At 30.3% G+C, this 22733-nt stretch overlaps 1 protein-coding gene and 2 non-coding genes across 3 annotated transcripts in view; all 3 read right to left on the bottom strand.

The window, feature by feature from the left end:
- Nucleotides 1-2057: 2057 nt before the first annotated feature.
- Nucleotides 2058-22733, bottom strand: part of LOC108551589 (uncharacterized) — a gene marked incomplete at its 3' end in the record, with an annotated part of 80593 nt that continues 59917 nt past the window's right edge. Inside the window, exon 2 of the mRNA XM_017905820.1 lies at nt 2058-2260. Coding sequence (XP_017761309.1) covers nt 2058-2260 — 203 coding nt within the window. The remainder of the gene's footprint in view (nt 2261-22733) is intronic.
- Nucleotides 3178-3249, bottom strand: TRNAP-UGG (transfer RNA proline (anticodon UGG)). The gene has a single exon. It is a non-coding gene; the product is annotated as a tRNA-Pro (tRNA).
- Nucleotides 3600-3671, bottom strand: TRNAP-UGG (transfer RNA proline (anticodon UGG)). Its single transcript has one exon. It is a non-coding gene; the product is annotated as a tRNA-Pro (tRNA).

Below are 22733 nucleotides of genomic sequence, written 5' to 3'. Positions count from 1 at the left end.
TATAGTGAAATAATATGATAACATATAAATAATATATAGAAAAATATACACACACTTATATACATATATATTTACATACACATCCTTTTTTTTAATTTGCTTACTGTATATTATGCAAATTCGAAATTCACTATGCTTACCCTGAAGGAGGCATCAAATACATAGAATGTATAGAATGGAATTTATGGCACATACTATTACATATACCATATGTTATGGCATTAATATTGATTAATTATATGAAGTATTATATTAAATATTCATGACCAAATATTTTCCAGGCAAAATTGCTTATAACGAGTGTACCAAAGAAACTTTTAATACCGACCATACCGTAACAAAAAGGGTTAACGACACAGAACCGGTACCAATTATTTGCATCAATCATCCTGCTTCTAAGATGAAACTGAGATACTTCAAACGATCCTAATCTCTTCTCTCGCAAGCATATAAAACTCCAGTTATAGAGGATTAGATATCCGCCTCGTACTGTTCCTTTAATCACAAATGCAAACACCAATTAGATTAAAAGCACTATATCAACCGTTTTACTATTTACCAAGCGAAACAACTCTAGATCGACCTAGCATAAACCGGAATTCCCTATTCGCAGTATCCAGTTTATTCACCAGATATCAAAATATCTTTGTTAACAATAAAACTACCAAAGTTTAAATAATTCAATTCGGAGTTTTGGCTTCTGCAGTTATTTGTTCTTGATTTAAGTTAATTTATCAAACTATTATTAACGTTATTTAATAATCCTCTGATTGAAATAGGAAATTATTGTAAAATTCTTAAATTTATCGTATAATTGAGCCGTCGACTGCACGAATCGATTAACTCCATTTTTTGAAAAATCTTAAATTTAAGTGTCGAAGCACTTGGTATAGTCGTAATTTTTTATATTTATAATAACTTTCCCTGATAATTAAGATTAACACCATTAAACGACAAAAATTTGTTGGCCACTGAATAATAAATAATTTATTTCAGAGGTCACTTTGATTAACTCCGTATTCTAATGTAAATCGTTGCAATAATGCAACTCGAATGCACTAGCAAGCCATGATAACGGTGAATTTTTTAGTCCCATCATCAGAATTTGAGTAGAACTTAGTAAAATTTAAATTTATTACTTTTTTCACTCGCCAAATCGATTAACTCTACCAGTAACATAAAAATGGTAACATTACTAACGATTACCTTTTGGCTATTTTTTCTTATAAATTTTATATACCGTTAGATGAAAGTTACATTTGTATTTATGCATTCTGCAATATTTACTTCGATTTAAATTATAAAAGGAATTTTAAAAAACAATATACATTATTTCATTGCATTTCTCCACTTTTTGTTTTATGCAGTTAATCAATTTGTGCAGTGAACGGTTCAATTATAAAATATTTATCATGAATATTCTATTTTTATACTGAGTAAGTATACTGCAGTATATTACAAAAGATTGTAAAAAATACTATACCAAATCTATAAATGAATAAATTTTGTATACTATAAAATATGAATAAATTAAAATATCCCAATTGAAATATACAGTAAACATATGAAATGTATTCCACAATATCACGATAAAGAAATTAAAATATATATAATACCATAAATAAAACAAACAAATAAAAATTATTCATCTAATCATATAATATTACAACAATATAATAATTAATAAAAATAACAAAAAGATCTTTAATTCTGTCATATGATATTTAAAAATATTTCCATAATAATGTAATAAATAATTAAAAAAGCACCTCAATACTGTCATAATTAAGCAGAAAAATAAATGCAGAAACTTCGGAAATTAACATTTACCCAAAATCGTCCCCGTCCGATAGCCTACTAAAGAATTAAATACACACTCGTGGATCACGTGGTCGTCGATTAAACCCCTGTCCGAGTGGTTAATAACGGTGGAGGACCTTTTGTCCGTTACCCCGTTCCGATATTGCCAGACAATCGCGGCCCAAGCACAATGGCATAAAATATGGAATAATTCGTTATACGTAGGTAGACACGGAAAGGATAAGGAAGATACAAACCAGTGAGCACAGCGCCGACGAGCAGAAAGAGGAAGCCGAATGCCGGAAGAGCAATCTGGCAGTTCGCAGCTATTACAACCCCAGCTACCATGAGACCACCCTCGATCTTCTCCACCCTCAAGCGTGATATAGGGGTCGGACATTTTAATTTCGCCCCGAGTCCGCCACTCAGCGCACCCTCCTCAGCCGCCATGGTGCTGGGCCTGGAATAATAGATAAACAACAATGCTTTTAGTCAATTGCACCCGCACAACTGGATTATACCGACGCGTAATGATTCGACAGTAATGTTTGCCAGTGGGTAAACGTCGGCAACGAGAGTAGGCTTTACCTGTCTAGTGGACCAGCTATGTCGGAGAAAGAACGTTCGATGGTAATTGAAGATTAAACAGACTATTTGTTTAAATTAATTAATCTTATTTCGGAGAATCGTGGGGAAGAATAGCTAACCGATGCAAATTATTTAACAAGTAAATAGTGATTTTTGCTTCTCCGAAAGGGGATATTTGCCTGGTTTCGTTTTATTTGTTGTTCATGAAACGTTATATTGCTATTTCGTGGAATATTGGTATTTGTTTGTTAGAGAAAAATTGGTATAAAATTTGCAATGTATGTGTGATTACTATTCTTCATAATTGTAGGTTATGATTAAATATTTCTTAGTTTAATTATTCTGCAGAATAATATAATATAGTCTAATAATTTATAATAATATATAATATATATAATAAGTTAAGTATAGTCTATAATTATTGTACGTTGGAAATTTTAAATTGATATTAAAACGATGTAATATTTATGTACAAATTAAAGAACAAATTTCGCTGAATAATTATATCGAGAAAACTTCATTATTGCGTTTGATTATGTAGTTTTCAATTGAATTATTCTGCTGAATGACTTGCTTTCAACGGTCAATGTATGTGCAAGTGAGTTACTAGTGGAAGCATTATACCATACTGAATACAATTGTTAATCATGTACGAAAGAAATTCGCGAGTAATGGTTTTCAATGCACTAAGAAGACGTATGCAAATTTTAATTAATGTAAATGCTACACAACTATAGCGAAGATTTGTTTGTGGAATAAGTCAAAAAGTGAGAGAAAAAAATCTCAGCTGGGCTCAGCCGGGATTTGAACCCGGGACCTCTCGCACCCAAAGCGAGAATCATACCCCTAGACCACTGAGCCGCTTCTGTTCCCTGCGGTTATATTTGTCAACAGAGCAAACATAAACATTTGCAATCTATTATATTTTTAAATGTCTCTTTCCGCGCATTACTTGTTTACATTGAAACAATTTAATTATGCGCAAGAAACAAATGCATAAAAATATGAAATTCGTTTGTACATACTATTTTTTTTTTCTTTTTTTTTTTTTTTTTCAAATAGTATTGTTTTAGCGTAACTCTACACATCTATATTTCCTCTTTTTCCTTTTCTTTAAATATTTCGGTAAAAGTTACAAACATAACTTTTATATTTCTAGACAGTGTTTGTAAATAATTATTTATAAAGAATTGTATACAAAAAAAAAAATTGGGCTCAGCCGGGATTTGAACCCGGGACCTCTCGCACCCAAAGCGAGAATCATACCCCTAGACCACTGAGCCACTTGATAAAAGTTGGCCTAAGATACATACATCAACGAGAAAGTTGTTCTAGATAAATATTTTTTTTTTTTTTTTTACTGTAAAAACCTTGATGACGTAATAACTTGTTCTGAATAAACGAAATACATTTCAAATTGTACTTTACCAAAATTTTTACTTTGTTATTATTTTAACGAGACATATATAGTATACGTGTAAGTATTTAGTAATTCAAAGCCTGAAAAATTATTTTCGATCTTTAGAAATTAATAACTTAATTTATTTCGTCTCGAATGTGTATTTTATTCCACATTTGAAAACAGATGCCAAATGTCGAGTTTTTTAATTTACATGACTCTGATATTACTTAATACATTCAGTACCATTCCTTAATGACGATAAATAATGTATTATGCGAATTTTTCTCTTTCTTAACATCGAAATACTTTTAAAATTTTTTTCTAATATATTACAATGTACTATATGATAATAAATACGAAATTTATTTGAAAACAATATATAAGGATAACACGACAACACAAATTTCTATATTTACTACTGCATATGTCTTAATCCTTTGCACTCGACGTTATTTTGGCTAGAGAAGAGTAGAAATTCAAAGATTCCCTACTAAAAAACTGACGATTCTTTTTTGAGCAGTAAAAAAAGAATTGTATAATAATAGAATTGTAGAATTATTTGATTTCGATACCTCGTACATTGTTACATTACATTAAATTTGATATATTAATTAATATCGATCTTCCAAATTTTATGAAATGGTGACTGAAAGTCATCTCTCGAGTAAAAAGGGTTAATACATATTTGAATATACAAATTTTACTCTGTTAGAAAAAATTAATACTCTTTTTACTTCAAAACATATAAGCGATAAAGAATATTTCCTATTAATTTTCCAAATTTAGCAATTAATTATCGCCCAATACATTTTCTGGTACTTATCTGTTTGCATCTTATTCCCTGTTACTCTGTATAATGAACATTTTCACCTAAATGGAAATGCACGGGTCAATAATATTAGGACATCCAACATTCATCAATTTAATGGTAACTTAGTGGTTTTAACGATACCTATATTAAGAAAATCCACGACATACACACCATACAATTGGAAAAAAATTGTGAAGAAAACTTGCAATATTTCAATTTCTACAATTTTTTAAGCGAAGATCTGTCCTTCATTTCTAAAAACAGCTAAATAAAAATTCAATTTAGGGATGTGAAAGTACAGGCTTTCTCCTTAATATTGACTATGCAAACGTTATTATACGATTATTCCTCGCAAAGTTATGGCTGTTAAAAAATGAACGTAGGATGGATTCGGTTTTTTCTCGTCACCGTAGTATTTTTCTTATATTTTAGAAAAATTAAAGGCATTACGTGCTGCCAAACTAAGCTCAATAGAAAATAGTTTTATTTGTGAAAATATAAGTCAAAAAAAATTGGGAGAAAAAAATTTTTCTCGTTTCTGTAGTTTCCTTTCCGTCTCGTGGTTCTCATTCATTCTGTTTTCCGTGGAAAACTTCACTAACATAATCCTGTCGTACTTAAAGGGACGAAAACTTTTGGGCTCGTTATTTAAAGCTAATAGTGAAAACATTATGACACAGTACAATTAAATTCAAGATGAAAAGTACAAATTTTCGAAATGCTATAAATTGTCAAATATTAAAATTTATTTAATGCATCTATATTTATATGTGGGTATAATGTGAAGAAGTGAACAAGAATTTATTGTTCATTCATGTTTAAAAAGCTATTTTTTAATCCTATTTTTCATCTTAATATACACACAATGGATACGTAACATGCAAAGAAAGTCATGTAAAACATCAGAAAATAATTAATTTGCAACAAAATATGAAACTCGTGTTATACTACAGCGAACAACAGAAAAAACAATATAAAATACCGAACTGCAATCGAGAACGAAATTTTTGAATATCTATCTTGCTGAATTTGAAAATAAAAATAAGTAATATGCTTAAAGAAAATTGTACAAAAATAAATAAAACATATTTAAAAAAAATCGTAAGTGAACAAAATGTGTTAGAAAAACACCATGTAAAAATAAATAAAAGATGTACAAAAATTCGGTATAAAAGTAAATAATGTAAAAAGATGAAGAATATATAAAAATTCACAAATTTTTGTGACTCAATCACAGATTACTCAGTGTCTTAATTTTTGTAAATAAATATACTTGCTTCGTTTGTTATTCACAAATATCAACATACAATGTTACGAAAACTGCGTAAATAATTTGGTAGAAATTGTCTGGATAATCAAGAATGAGTATAAGAAACATAAAGTTCTTCTAGTGTATCAAATTTAATTTGTGACCTATGTCATGCAATAGAACATGATGTTGACATAAGACATTTCGCTTTGAATTACATAAGCGTGTCCTACTAATGGTGCTTCTTATTGAGGAAGATACTTGTTAGCTGTGCTTACACGTAACGAAATTTGCAATATATTCCGCAGTAAAGGGTACAATAAATTTTGCAATAAATTCCGGAATAAATCCTGCAATAAATTTTGCATTAAATTTAAAACTATGTCCGATACTAGCAAATATACTTCAAGTCGTGAAGATGTATAGCTGTGATAGTATCTTCGTCTTTATTTTTATTTTTCACATTTCAGTTGCTATTTTTTAATAAATTATTCTACTGCACCATTATCGTTGAAGTCACTGCTGAAGTTTATTCGAGAACTTTTGGATCACCGTATATAGTACGACCAATACAGTAACGGTACTTTCCATGGAAAATTGTATATCTGCTTACAGATCCTTCGTGAGGATTTCACTACGAACGACCGAATATTTATTCCACAATTAGATTGCACTATGCACTAAATTCCTGATAAATACGAAATACAAATAAATAAAAATTGAACAAGGATTATCAAATTATTTTATATTATTTTTACTAACACTGATGAAATACTTTGATGGTATTGAAATTTCTAATAATTTTTTCTAATTTAATTTCTAGTAATTTTTTCTAATTTCTAGCATATTTCTAGTCATTTTGCTATTTATAGGTTCCAAAATTTAGCAAACAGTTAATTAATAAAAAAAAAAGAAATTACAACATGGCCACAGTTTTTTTATCTGCCTTTCTTTAGTTATGGAGCATTCTTTGGTAATTAAGGAAAAATATCTATTAATTATAGTAAAAACCAAATAAAATAATAAAAAATTAACAAAACATGTTTTCATAAAAGTTACTTTTTGTTTTATATTATTCAGTCTTTCAGTGGTCAATCTCGACGCATAAGTGTGGAAACTAGTCATGATCAAACAATTCTGAAATTTCTACTAATTTTTAACTAAGAATTTTATTATTTATAAATCCAGAAATACCAAATTTCATGCATCAAAAATTCTAAAAGGAAAGGACAATATAGAGATAAAAATATATCAAAATCCAATATACAATAACCAGTGTACAATCATGGAAACAAGTGATAGTCAAGCAATTCTGAAATTTGTACCAACTTTAATTTTCACTTTTACTATTTATAAATTCAAAAATAGCAAATTCCAAGAGTAAAAAGTCACTAAAAACTGCGGTGAAAACAAAAATTTGCCGAAAGCCATTACACGATAATGCACGCGTAAGCGTGCACAGGAGCGTGTGCGCGCGAAATCGAGGCGGCAGTGACAAATCGCGTAAAGTCGTTATGCGTTCATTGGACAGGAGTACAGTGTTTACGGGGTCGAATAATTGAATCGGCCTAGCGTTGCGCGCAACGCCTGTTAATTCCATCGTGAGGCCAGAGACGACTAGGACGCGTCTCAGTGAAGGAAAGTTAATTGGCACAGATGTGCCCTTTGCAGGCCACCAAGCCGGGAAACGGCGCGTACCATCGTTCCCGCCAGTTTAGACAGTTTATTAATCATCATAGAAAGCTAACTCTGCCGCGCCTGAAACCGGTTCCACTACCGACCAATTTTTAATCCATACGTTTTAATTAACCCGTTTCAAGATTATTTTAATTAATCGCTCTGCCAGACTTTGACCTAAGGTTACGCGTGATATTGAATCCTCTTTGTCTACAGACTAAGTTCAGGTGAGATTCGTCACTCCATGATGATACGGGAAGACGTACAGATTCTATCTACAGTTGAAGCATTATTTAATTGCTATACCATTAACCCATTTGCATCGTTCGAAAAAGTGGAAAATTGGCACGTATCACCGAAATTCTTTTTATTGTATAAAAATAGAAATATTTCAAAATGATAAGAAAATGAAAAACTAAAATAAAAAACCTATATACAGTAATGGCTAATGAATAACAATTTTAAATATATAATAAATTTAAATATATTAGATGAAGTAAAAAGAAATCCATTATTTTTGCATTCAATTTCACTACTACACCTAATATAATGAAAGACGAAGTTAACAATGTTGGCCACTACCTGAATATTCCAATATTTGTATTTATAAAAAGAAATCCATTGTTTCTGCATGAAATTGAATGCAGAAATAATGGATTTCTTTTTACTTCACCCAATAAAATAAAAATTTATTTTGAATATAGGAAATTAAGCACCAATCAAATGTTTTGGAGCTAAAATTTTGAAAAATTCAATCAGTGAAATTGATTACTTTGGTCTGTGAATGGCTCATTTATAACAACAACAACAACAACAACACTAATAATAATAATATATTGTAGAAAATCCTTTTGTGAAAGTGCTTTGGAAAAGTGCTTTGCATCTTGTCGAATTTCACTATCTTTGTTTACTATAAAGAGGACTACTTTTAATAATTGACCTCTCACACGAATGATTTCAAATGACCAAATCACGGTGAATGAAAAAGCAGTAGAATGTTAAAGAAATAATTTAAAAATTGATCACGCGAATATTGGAAGAAAAATTTTGTCTTCTTACGAGGAGAAAGCTATAATTGGTTATAATTTTTCATAGTTCATTATAACAAGATTATTTCTTTCTGATATAATAATGTATTAATATATAATACAATCGTAAATAAATTTTATAGCGATAGTATAGTAATCAAATTGTTTGATTATGCATGTAGATACATACTTGGCTAAAGTATCGAATATTAGTATACAACTTCCAAGTAGTATGGCGTTATAGAGGGTCAAGGTAGATATTCTGGATAGTAAATTCGATAGTTCGAGAGGAATTTAATCAGGCAACAGTATATCGAAGTATGCATTATTTTAGATGAAGTAATTTGATTGGGCAATTTAGCAGGTTGCGCAATTTCAACGTTACATAAGCTCATTTGGATGTAATTTCATCGTCCAGATACACCAAATTTTTATGCAAATTTTTGAACTAACTCAAGCCAGACTTTCCATCCAAGAATAGTAAACCTTAAATAAGAAATGAACATTACACATCTACGTATTTCATTGATTGCGAGGAAAGACTATAATAAATTTATAATTTTCGTGAAATACGATTAAGATCCATAAATAATAATTTTTAAGTGAAAAATTTTAAAAAATTTTAAAGTAACTTGAAAATTCTAAAAATTCGATTGAAAATAAAAATATTCTATTTTTGTATTATATAAACAAGCACTGCGTTATAAATAGATCTTATAACGTTATATTTGAAAAGATCAGACAGAGAAAGTTGGAAATTAATTCAAGTGCATATGTTCGCACGTTTAAATTGATACGAAGTATCGTATAACCAATGATACGATAATTAAGGAAGTGATTCTACACGAAAAAGCAAATAATAAACAGAATAATTTTTCCAATTCGAACTTCCGAAAATTCATTAAGCAGACTGCATTTAATTATACAATTATATCTCCAGTTAATAACTTTCACTAGATTTAATATATCTGATAATTAAATGTGCACAATAAGACAGAATGTACAATTTTCACGTAGTTTGTATAACTGATTTATAAATTAGAATAAAATAATATTCTACGGAGGGAAAAAAATTGAAGAGCTGAATTTCCCTAAAAACGAAGTTTAATATGAAAAAATTTTTTTCTCATTTTCAACTTATTCTCTCACGTGTAAAATCAACGCTATTCAAACTATATTTCCAATTACATAACGGTTTGTATGAACAGTAGGAGGAGAAAAGAGGGAATGTCTACTTGTTGTTAGTGATTTTAATTGTATATTATGGCAATAGCAATTAAAACTACACACTTCCCTCTTTGATTTAGTGAATGAAAGTGAAACCCAGGTCATGAATGACATAATTAAATTCAATTACTGATGAACTCTGAAGTTAAGTTTGTTTATAAAATTTATGGCATTACTTATAATTACCATAAGTAATATTATTTCATAACTATATTTCTCAACAACACACAAAATATACATATTTTTAAATGCTATGCACCACAAATTTCTATTATATACATTACGTACGTTATATTACATATATTAGATATGAATTCCGTAATAAATATACAAGATATATTTTTAGAATTATTTTTATTATAATTATACAATCCTAAGTGTTAAACTATAATAATAGAAATCAGAAGAATGGGTTCCATGTTATACTAAAACCGTGTTCTCCGATTACCTTGCCAATTATTGCCGGTTAATCAGGTATTTCGGATAATCGAGTGCCACATGATCGAAACTCCACTGTATTTTTAACAATTTTAAATGAAAAATAAAATAAACAATTATTCAACATTCCCACTCTCTAATGCTCTTTTTGCACCATGTTATATCCAAACCCTGTTTTATGAGAGGCTTAATTATATCTATTATATATTTAATATATTCACATAAATATTGAAAATCATTTTATAAACATATCGTATTATGAAAAGGCTGTCTCAATTTGTGCACAGACATATATCAAAACTAGCTCACAGAACGGCTGACAATATTTATAATAAAAGGTGCCCCATCTAACGTGACACAGTAATTATTTCCAACTGTTCAAATAGCCAAAGAAAAATTATTTAGCCATAAATAGTAGGACACCAAAAAATATTGAAGACAGACAGACTTGATTTAAATCGAACTACCTATTATGTAACAAAAGACAGAAATAGCTCAGCTTACTAATAATTAAAACAATCGAAATGGTCAAATTAGATCCACCCTATACATTTATTACTACGAACATTATTAGTACATCCATACAAACATACACGTACAAATTTAACCCTATACCACAGTCTACCTCGTCAAGAGTTCTTCGTGTCAACTCTCGTGATTATAAGCTACACTAATCACGCGACCATAATTATATTTTATCCAATCTTATCTTGGATGAAACAGATATGCAGCGATCAACTAAAATTAAATGCTACCTCACCGTATAATTTCTCACAATTGAATTGTAATGCGAGGGGTTAATATTAATATTAACCGAGGAAAATGACAAAATCCCAGCATTGGGGGACTTCTAGCACGAACCTTGTTGGAATAATTACAGATGCGTAGAATTTGTACAGAAAGTGTGGGATAAATATATTTATCCTATAACTACATTTCACGCGCTTGAAAATTCGAAGAAATTCCAAACTTTTATCCAATCTTATCTTGTATGGGATAGGTATACAATAACCAACTAAAATTAAACGCTACTCTACCGCATAATTTCTCACAATTGAATCGTAATACAAGGGGTTGATATTAATATTAACCGAGGAAAGTGATGAAATCCCAGCATTAGGGGATTTTTAGCACGAACCTTGCTGGAATAATTACAGACGCATAGAATTTGTATAGAAAGTGTGGGATAAAAATAAACGTTGACATAAATTTCTGTCTTTTCACCCTGGCAGCGCAGCGCGTTGAAAGAATCCAAATATAAAGGGCGGCCGTGGTCCGTGGGGGTGGACAGGTACCCTTTGAAAATCGCAAGGAACGCGGTTCTCAGAAGGAAGCCGTGGCTCGCGATGAAAAACGATAGGAAAAAGGAAGCGCGAAGAACGGCGGGTGTCGCGGAAAAATTTCATCTCTCGCCAGGTTTTACACGGTGTACTCGAACGAACCGGTTCCACGACGATCAACAATGTGGCATTCGCGGCGAAGAGCTTGAAAAGAGCAGGGGCGTCGGTTTTGCGCAACGGAGTTAAGCTCTCGAGCTTTGAGCTTCCGTCGCCCAATTAACGTCGACCAACCTACCCGCTCTTCATTAAGCAAGCCGACCTCTTGCTGCGCATAATGAAAAGGGTACCTCGTTAAATCCACGTCGATGCATGAAAGAAAACAGAGAAAGAGAGCAAACGAAAGAGAGGAGAGAGAGAGAGAAATACGTATGCAGGGTAGAAATGAAAATTCTCGATATGCTTGTATACAGGTATATACATGCATGTGGGGATAAGCGAGTGCTTCCAGCTTTTGTCTCGTGATAGCTGTGCAACTAGCGTTGACGGAGGATGGTAGAAATTGGCCAATTTGGGGATTTTTACGCAAGATCAAAACGCGTAGGAATAGCATGAATTTTTTGGACAGGCTTTTTGGCTAAAATTTCCTATTTCGTTTTAAACCGTGTAGTATCGTGGCTGAGAAATCGATATATCGGCTTTATGGATTCTACGAAATAGGTTTTCCAGTTTTAACATAACTTTTTCTTTTCCCATTTACTATATTTCAGGATAAAATAAAATAAAAGAGACATGAAAATATATATATTTTTGGGAAAAATTAATTTTAACGGGTACCTCAAAATTCGTGTATTTTTTTAGGTAATTTTGAACAGTGTTTGGGAAAACTATAAGGTACTATAAGGGTTAAATATAAGTATACTCTAAAGTTCATTGTATTATCCTCGAAATTAGAGAAGATATAACAAATTTTGGACAAATATTTATACCATCAATGTTATATATTTTGAATTATTTAAGATTGTATTGGAAAAAATTGAGAAAGAGGTATATCATTGGAACAGATTCCAATAAAATAATACAAAATGGAAAAGTTATCCACGAGAAAGATATGAAAAGATTGGAATTATCTTCAAAAATTATATTTTTCCTAATATTAATTCTTAATATTCTTAAGTATTATATAAATAGCATGAATAAGAAAAAATAATGTTATTAAATATCACTTTGTACTGTGTTGTCAGATCTATTTGATGCTACAAGAACCTGAGTTACTATAATCAACGATATTAATCTACTAAATCCATTTATTATATAATTAATGCTATACTAATGAAACACGCGTAAACTTTAAAACATCTAACTGGTTTCAAACTTGTTTAAGTTCCTAATTACTGAAAGTGTATTCTTGATAAAATTAGATTAATAAAAGCTATTCTTGATAAAATCAGTATCACATTCCACTGAAATAGAAACTGCTTATTTTCACTACTGCACTTTAATTAGTATTAATTTTTATTATAGCTTTATTATTTATAATATAATTATATTATTATTATAGTAATATAGAAAAATTGCATAAAAATGGAGGGAAAATAGAGAAAAAGGAAATGCAAATGAAAATATAAATAGACACATGCGTTTTTATAAAATAATTTAATATTTTCATATTAAACTATATACGTATAATTTAAATTAATATATTATTTAAATCCTTATTTTTTACTTCCCTACATAAAAATTAAAAATTCTCTGTATTTTATAATATCGTTTGCTTGATATTAATAATAATAAAGAATTTATCTTGAAACATGTTTACGTAGAATGTCACTCCCAGGAAGTAGAGATTTTCTTTTTAATTATTTTCTAGTACATTCGCGTCAGAATATATCTACTTTGAAATTCAAAAAGGTGAACTCAACTGTATATTACGGCTATACCTTTCACATTTCTAAATAGATTAAGTACCTGTATACGTATATTTTAAATACACTAACTCACCCACATTCCTACCTACACTCATTCAAAAATAAAATTTATGTAATATGAAATTTCATAGTAAATTTCCTTTTTACATAATATCATATTATGTTCAATATTTTATAAAAAAATATTATATTCGATACAAAATTAAAAATAATATGGATATGTAATTTTTTCATGAAGTAAAACAAAAGTATTAGATAAAAATTCGATGGATAAAACCTAAATCATAAAAATTCAATGGATAAATCATAGATTCATACGACGTCAGTATACATTAAATATTGGCGAGTTAATAATATCGACCTTAACCTTCAAATGTTAACTACTTATACATACCAATATTTACCCAAGTCATTCTCGGGAAATGCAAATGCGAAACATGTTTCCTAGTACACGTCTATCCAATTCTTCGTAGAACTTCAAAAATTGAAGATACTAAGTGAACAAAAATTAAAAAAAAAAAAATGAAGAAGTAAGAAAACATATGCATACAACTTTATAAAATTTCCATAATAAAATAAAAAATTTCGAGAATAAAAAAGTTAAAAATTGCAATGTTCATTTAAAACTAGCTATATCTTCCAACATTTTTTTAATTTGCTTGTTATTTATTTATTTTTATATTTATTTGTTATTTTCTTTCCACGTGTAATGATTAGTAGTAACAATTAGTTATAATAATAACAGGAATATTTATAAGTAGTTGCTAAAATATATCTATTTACTTATCTGCAAATGTAAAACGTTAATTAGCCTTATTATGCGAAATATTATTTAGGCGAAGTTAATATTTCAAACCCCTATAAAATTCTTAGGAGATAAAGAAAAGAACAGAATGAATGAATTTAAATAGACGTATTAAACTGAATGAATCACGTTGCTCCACGCATTATCAAATAAGGAACAAAAGATATCTCATGAACGTTCCCTTGTCGGTACTTAGGCCTTTCAATGTACAAAGACTACCGATAATCGTTCGAGCTTGCAAAAGTATACAGAAATAGCTCGCTTTCACGTAAAAATATCCAGAGTTAATCTCCGCGAATAAATAACTCGTATCTACTTGAGTCGTGACTGAGGAAAAATCGAAAACTCTTACACGTTTTTTCTAAAGACAACGCGTTAATCACGGTTCCTCGTAGCAAACACAGATAAACATACGATCTCAAGAAAACCTCGTTAATGCAACTCTACTGTGCTCCAAGTGTCTCCTGAAAATTTATACGTAGTACATTACTTATTCCCTTATCTTTCTTGGTGAATAAATTCTCGAATTATATTCATAAAACGTATACATTCACAAGGAATTTTATTATACTACTAAAAATACGCTATAGCATTACCATAAATAATATATTTATAAAGGAGACATATAAGAACTTTTAAAATCTCTTGCTTATTGAATACTTGCATAGTATTTTCTCAGGTTATGGCCCGATTATGCAAGGCTCATGCATATCGACTAATCCTTTTATGTCAATACCTCGTAATCTCTCACTATATTTACAATTAAAATTGTTCGTCTTGTCGATAAAAAATTAACGAACTCAGTCAGATGTCGTTATTTCTTACATTTTCCGTCTGCTGTGACGAGATAATTAGCTATTAAGACGTATAAAGATGAAAGTATAATACGACGGAATTAAATGCATTTATTCAAAGTCTTCGGTACGAGTGCCGAACATAGCCGATAATTGCCGAATACATCGCACGACCGAACGGCGAAAGCCGACGAAAGCCGACGAAAGCCGACGAAAACCGACGAAAACCGACAATGGTCGAAAAAATGTATACAGATTATACCGTTGGCTTTATTCGACTGCTTATGTCTTTTATTATAAATACTCTATCAACTCTCCTACAATTTCTCAGTTTAGATATGAAATTATAAATTATTCATGTTAATAATAGATTATTGTAAAACACATATTACACAAAAGTGACACTAATTAGCTGACGATGAAAGTACCGAAGAGTTTAAACATTTCATGCGTAAATAATATATCACGTATACCGTTCGAACGTTGGCATTCGAACGGTAGAAATGCTAAATCTATACTCTCGAAAATAGCAATCTTTACTAATCGTTACAAACCTTGTCTACCGACTAAATATAAGCAAAGCATATTCTTGATAACTTGTATATACGGCTTTGACTCTTCCAATAACCAAGTATCACATTCCGATGAAAACAATTACGTATTAAGCTCATGGCAGATGCGGCGGTTTCGTTTATTGAATTACGCATATCAATGTCGCGATCTTACGTATCAAACACAAATGTTAATCTTAGAATAATCACGGGAGATAATACAAAAGGAACCGAAACCATACGAAATTACGAGCCAAAGTGAGAATTTCTGACGAATTATGCAACAGCCAATGGAAGCACGCTGCTTCCTACGCGCGCGTTAGACACAGTTTTGTTTCGTAGGTTAGTTTCGCGTATTTCGGGCGATAGGTGGCAGTCATAACAAAAATTCGAAGCGTCGCGCGCAGGATTAAACGAGGGCTTACAATGGTTCCCGATGGATAAATTGCGATCGGCATGACCTCATTTTAGAGATCTCGATGAGATAACCCATGTACCCTCGACTCTTGGCTCGCTCTTTGCCCTATTTACCCGGATGTGTAGGTCATTGGGGACGAAGAGAAACGACGGAGGTAACAATTGATGCAACAAGAACGAGTACCACTTATTCTCGGTTCTGCCACTATAAACAAGCTACGACAGTGATGGCTTAATTTGTCCAAATTATTGTGACAGCTCGATTGAACCGTGAAAAATATTTCTTTATGAAATTTCGTAAATATGTAAAGGTATATATATAATGTTTCGATGTATATACGTTCAATAGGTGAATCTCTGTAAACGAAGAAGTTATTTCGTATTTTTGTGAATGGGGTTGGAACTGCCAAGTTAAAATGGTTGAAGAATAATCACACACGGTCAAGGTTCAGTGAATGTTGAATTCTAGAGCAACGATGAGCATATTTAAAAACTTTGGGTATTCATACTTCTAGCTTGTCATGTGAAATGTTACATATACATGACAAAGCGAGAAAACAAAATAGAAGAAATTTTAGAAAAATATTTTTAAGTCACACTTGCATTAAGAAAATTACCTTTCTTTATGTAAATAAATTTATGCAAATAAAATTATATAAATAAAGAAAGGTAATTATATTTTAATTGAGCTAAAACCAAGGTAATATTCAATTTTTTTCTCCTAATTTAGTACAATCTTCTCGTTGTGTAATAAAGATGCAATTTTATTAAGGGTCTCATAATAAGCATATTGTTAAGACTAAAAGAGGAAAACTAAAAGAGGTAATACGATGACAATCGATTATTCAAATTTGATTATGCAAGAAAACAAGTTAAGCTATTATTTTATTTCATTCGAACACTCATAGCATGTCCTTCACGCAATTCTTGTAAATTATGTTTACTATGCTTTTAAAGAAAAAATGAATTTTCTTAAGCAGAACTAGTAAGGAAAGAAATTTATATTGTTTCCTGAATTAAACTGAAATTGTTACGAGAATCATTTACGTAACACCCACACGTTTCACTCTTATATATGTTTCACCAGGCGAAACATTTTAAGAATTAATTAGCTGTTACATGAAATGAAAGAAAATAATGTAAAGAATACAAGCAGACGTGTAGAAAAATTAGCATTCTTTTAAATATTCACGTCTCAATAAAAATTTCAAAAAATTACATAAATATTTAACAAATTGATCATTAAATTACATAATTATAATTTAACAATCACCCTGTTCATTACACTAATAATACCAAGTTTCATCTCAATTTCAAATAAATACAATACATTTAAATATAATAATAAATCTCGAAATTTAACGACTTAAATAATTTAGATTTATTTTCTTCTCAGATAGTGAACGATTATGGGAACAAATTCTGACATCATGAACACCCAGAAGCTTCATTAGCAAACAAAATAAAGCCAAATGCGATGCAATATCATAATGGAACTCGACAAGTAATCAAACAAGAAAATAACACTTGTTTCTAAGCAATATACGAAATATACATGCTTCCCCGATAATTAAGTTAAACATCTATATGGTACGTTGATCCTTGATCCGATATTTGTATACATATCTCGGTACCAAGATTTCAATACAGGGAAAACGTAATGCTGTTCTAGTAGATCAAATTTCTGACATGTGTATCGCAATTTTATTCCCAGCATGTGAATAGCCTCGAATCAGTTGGATCATAGGCGTAATTTGTTCGTCATTCTGTTCGACTTTTGAACGGAGAGAAAAAAGAAAAAAATAACGCTACGTGCTGATCGACTGTAAATGACGTCGTTAATAATATACGCAAACTTCCACCTGACGTGATTACGCAACGAGTGTAACTAATGAATAAGACGTTGTCCACGTGTTGGCGAATAACTTAGCACAGCAGACACGGCGAGTGAGGGTTCAACGTCAATTTTCCTTCAGGAAACATCTTTCCATTCATTCATTTCATGATCGAATATTCGTATGAAGATTTGTCTAATTTTATGGGTAACAGTGAGAGCAATGTATTTTTAATTCGTAAAAATTTGTCTTCCTTCTGTTTTCCTTTGTAAAGTACACAATGATTCCATTTCAGGTCCATGCCATAATCCTCTTATAACATGAAAATCTGCACTGTGCTATATGTACATATGTATATGGACAAAGTAAAATGTTACATGCAGAGAGAAAGTTTGAAATTAAAATGAAAAAATGAGAAAAATAGCTGGGAATTTTTAAAAATTGGGAAATTGAAATTAAATCATTATTGATGAAAATTCTACTCTATTTGGTTTATAAGATTTTCACTGGATATAGGGATATATATAAAATAATATGGAATAATAGCCTACTTGTATATCATGCTAATGTTATTATAACATATATACAATATTAAAATCTAGTATACATACCAAGAAAGATGGCTGGGGATTTTAAAAAATTTGGGAATTAAAATTAAATCATTATTGATGAAAATTTTACTCTATTTGGTTTATAAGATTTTCACTGGATGTAAGGATATATATAAAATAATATGGAATAATAGGCTACCTGTATATCATGCTAATGTTATTATAACATATATACAATATTAAAGTATAGCATACATACCAAGAAAAATGGCTGGGAATTTTTAAAAATTTGGGGAATTGAAATTAAATCATTATTGATGAAAATTGTATTCTATAAATAGTACTCAATAAATTTACTCTGTGAATTTATAATAACATTGAAGATGTCATTTTATTAATTTTTCAAATGAAGATGACTAATTCAATAGAGTACAATGTTTATTCTTAAGTTGTGGTCTAGTACTGAGAGACTATAAAATAATTATACTTATTTTTATTTAAATTTAAATTATTCCAATATTATTCATATCTATAATCCTGGAATTAAAGGTATCTCTTTATCGAATTTATGGGCATATATTTACAGAGAAATACTCTTTTTATTGCAAGAACTTTGTATCTGATTTCTTATCTACTGCTTCAAAAATATCGTCGACTTTATAGCATAAATTTTTTAAATTACTATTTTTCTGTAATGAAAAAATCACCGAGTGCAAAAGGTTAATTGTATTTCAATCACACTTCAAATAACTTCCGAATGTACCATTAGCACCTCGCTGAAACAACATATTAACAATTTTAATTTATAACTTTACTACCAATGGATTTCAGAAAAAACATTCGTCTCGTAGAACGTTTCCTAGAGGATAATATATTTTAACTTCTTTACAAAGAAAATCTGCGTCTCAGATCGAATGCATGATTCATGAAAATTGCCTTAAACACGTTTCCTATTAACTGAATAATAGTTTCTCGAACGCAGCCGTTTTCCTCGTCAGATTGACACGCATTTTCTCAGATACTGCACCAGGAAAGAACGAGCGCTTTGTTCACGAAAAACAACTGACTGTTCGGAGAATAACGTAACTTTCTAGCTTCTGTGACTTGGTTCAAAGTACGAACGAGAAGCGAAGCCTTCTTATAGAGACCTTTTATGAGCAGAACTTTAAATCAACGAGCAAAGATGTGGAGACAACGACGCTGTCAGTCAGTATTTCTTTGTATAACATGTCTTATTTCCGAATTGATGTTCAACAGCTTCTTCCTATTTACAGTACCAGTGCTTTTCAATTTTTGAGCTATTTGATTAAATTTTGTTATATGTTGGTATGGTGACTCAGTTATGCTCAAAATGAAGTTTATAATTCTGAATTTTATTGTATATATTATTTTATTATTGTATAGATTGTATATACAGTATTACTGTACACAGAATTGTAGTATTATGTTATATATACAATGCAATATAATATTAGAATTGTGTGTGTAGTAATATTGTGTATACAATGTATGCAGTAACTATAATTATATATTATATATACAACACGATATAATATTATAATTGTGTATATAGTAATATTGTATATGCAATATATAACTAAATTATTAACTATTTTACAATAAATGAACAATTATAATATATGATTAATATGTAAATATATTATACACAAGTGATAATAACTATAGCCCTATAATGGAGACAAATAACTTCATACAATCATGTTTCTATCCAAATAAAATTCAACGCTAATTTTACCAAAAGTAGCTACGTGTTTTCAGAAACTCCAAAAACAAAATGTCTGAAACAAGCCATTTTGTTACCTTTGCTACATCTAATACTAAGACCTGACCAACAACGACTAAAAAATCAGCAATTAGCAATAATAACTGAATTATCCATCACATAAACCCTCAAAATCAAACCATAATCAATAGTCATACCTTCATCTGAAAGCTATATTCATTAACCTTTTCTATATTTACGTCAAGTATATTATATATAACTTTTGCTACCTAAAGGACAATAATGGTGAAATTGAAACATACATAAAATTTTAACGCATGTTATAATAATAATAATAATAATAATAATAATCGATCATTTAATATAATTATATTTTTAATTCAAAATATCGTTCCCTTTTCGAATCAGTCGAATTTTAAATTCAACAAATCATACCAACGATAAACCCATAACCGACAGAGATATAAATTACTAAAAAAAAAATAACTAGAAATAGCAATATTTTTCTAATTTTCTTAAAATTCTTCCAATTTTACATCACAATGCATCGACTCTGTTTTCGTCGCTGAAAAATAATTAAGCACGCGAGTGTAGACTTTGCAAAGGGTTAATACACGAACCAAAGCACATCCACTTAGCCATCTTTACCAATCCTACAAATACCAAGATCAACAGCAATCCTTCACTCGGGAACAACGAAGAAAACTCACAGAGTGTACACATGTTATACGCTTTCTGATATATTAAATCGAAAATGAATTTCTGCCCGAATCGTTCGATCATCGTTCCATAACGAGATCGTCTGTCAAAGTTGAGGGATGGACCCCCAACTTCGAGGCTCCTCGTCGTCGATCTCGGAGGGTTCGGGACAATTTGTTCCGACCTTCCGACATTCGAAGGATTATTAATCACGTCTCGGACGAAAAAACCGGTTCGTCTGTGATTTTCACAAAGCTCCCAGAGACAGGGCCGTACCGACCGGCGCGGGAGTATTGTGCTCCGTCAGAGGGGGATGACTTTAACGACTCGGTGAAAGGAAGTTATCCCAGGGCGCGACAACCGTGTGCCATTATGCTTTCTTATGCAAAAGGGGGGGAAACTAATTAACCTAAGTGCAGCTTCTTCGCCAGGCTGCAGCCATCTAAGAAATTCGTTGAACCTCGCAGAACGATATTACGCCAGGTGCTCGAACGACGTGCAGAATAATTTCCCTGCCGTTCTGAAACTTTTTCGACGACCTGAATTAATCTCGGAAACTTAACGGTTTTAGGTTCACTTCGATGCGAACATTGGTAACATTTAGGTACCATTTTACTCCTGTAAATTTGTATCTTTTAGGTATCATTTTATTCCTCTAAATTTATATTGCCTAGGTACTATTTTATTTCTGTAAATTTTTATTGTTTAGGTACCATTTTACGCCTGTAAATTTATATCTTTTAGGTACCATTTTATTTCTGTAAATTTGTATTGTTTAGGTACCATTTTATTTGTGCAAATTTATATTGATTAATTATCATTTTATTCCTGTAAATTTGTATCTTTTATGGTAGTTTCTGTGGTAGTTGTTGTAGTTCTTCACCTTGAGGAGCAATATTATCAATTGCAAAAATATAGTTAATTAACCTATTCTTTGAGTTATTGTATTTTATTTATTATGTAATAATATGGTATTTTTCAGTTAACCTTGTTCGAGAACCAGTTGGGGGTCTTCTGGGAACAGGATTACTATACAGAAATAATCCGTATATGTACATGTATTTACATATATGGGAATTGCATATTTTACCATGTATCTCTCATGACAATATTATTGTGAAATTTAATTACTCTGTACCTCAAATTCCCACATGGCCCCAATCAAGTCAATTTAATATTAATATCTTTCATATTATTATTTAATATTACAATGCCAAAACCATAAAAAAATTGTTAACCCTTAAAAAAGTTATTTAGAAAATTCATATTAATATTTAATATTTCAATGCCTTTAGTAACACGATGAACTTAACAAAAATCAAGTGTCATTATCTTCTCGTTGTTATTCCAAAACCTGCCATTCACGACAAAATAATTCTTTGTTGTTCCCCTAATAACTAAACAATTGAAGATAATCAAGATAGTCGTGTTACATGATTCATCCTATATATAAACATAATCCTTTTGCTATTTACATTTTGTACACTCTTCCTCAAAAAATTCCAATTTACATGAAATTTTGAGGCATATATTATAACTTATATTCCATGAATTATATTTACACGTATATACAGGATGTCTCAATAACTCTGTTACAAAGCAATATTTTCGTTAGCAATAATAATACTTATTAATATTAATAATACCCACAGCTTAAGCACAAATTTGTTTGGTATGAAAGGGCACACGTCGTGATGGAGATCAATTTCTTTTTCGAAATTTCAAAGTTATCATTACTTCCTTAAATAGCATTATATACTTTTATTTTTATTATTGCGTATTAATAACTGAAATTAAAAGAAATGCAACGACTTATAGTATCATGAAGTTCCTGTGACCTTGAATGAACATGAAAAAAAGTTGTTTGTTGAAATGGACACGAATGTTGAAATAATTATAAATTTATTCCAAT

Source organism: Eufriesea mexicana, unplaced genomic scaffold, assembly GCF_001483705.2.
Source record: "Eufriesea mexicana isolate 0111107269 unplaced genomic scaffold, ASM148370v2 scaffold4673, whole genome shotgun sequence".
Taxonomy (NCBI): Eukaryota; Metazoa; Arthropoda; class Insecta; order Hymenoptera; family Apidae; genus Eufriesea; species Eufriesea mexicana.
Note: the sequence above shows the minus strand (reverse complement) of the source record. Positions and strands in the feature narration are given on the sequence as shown.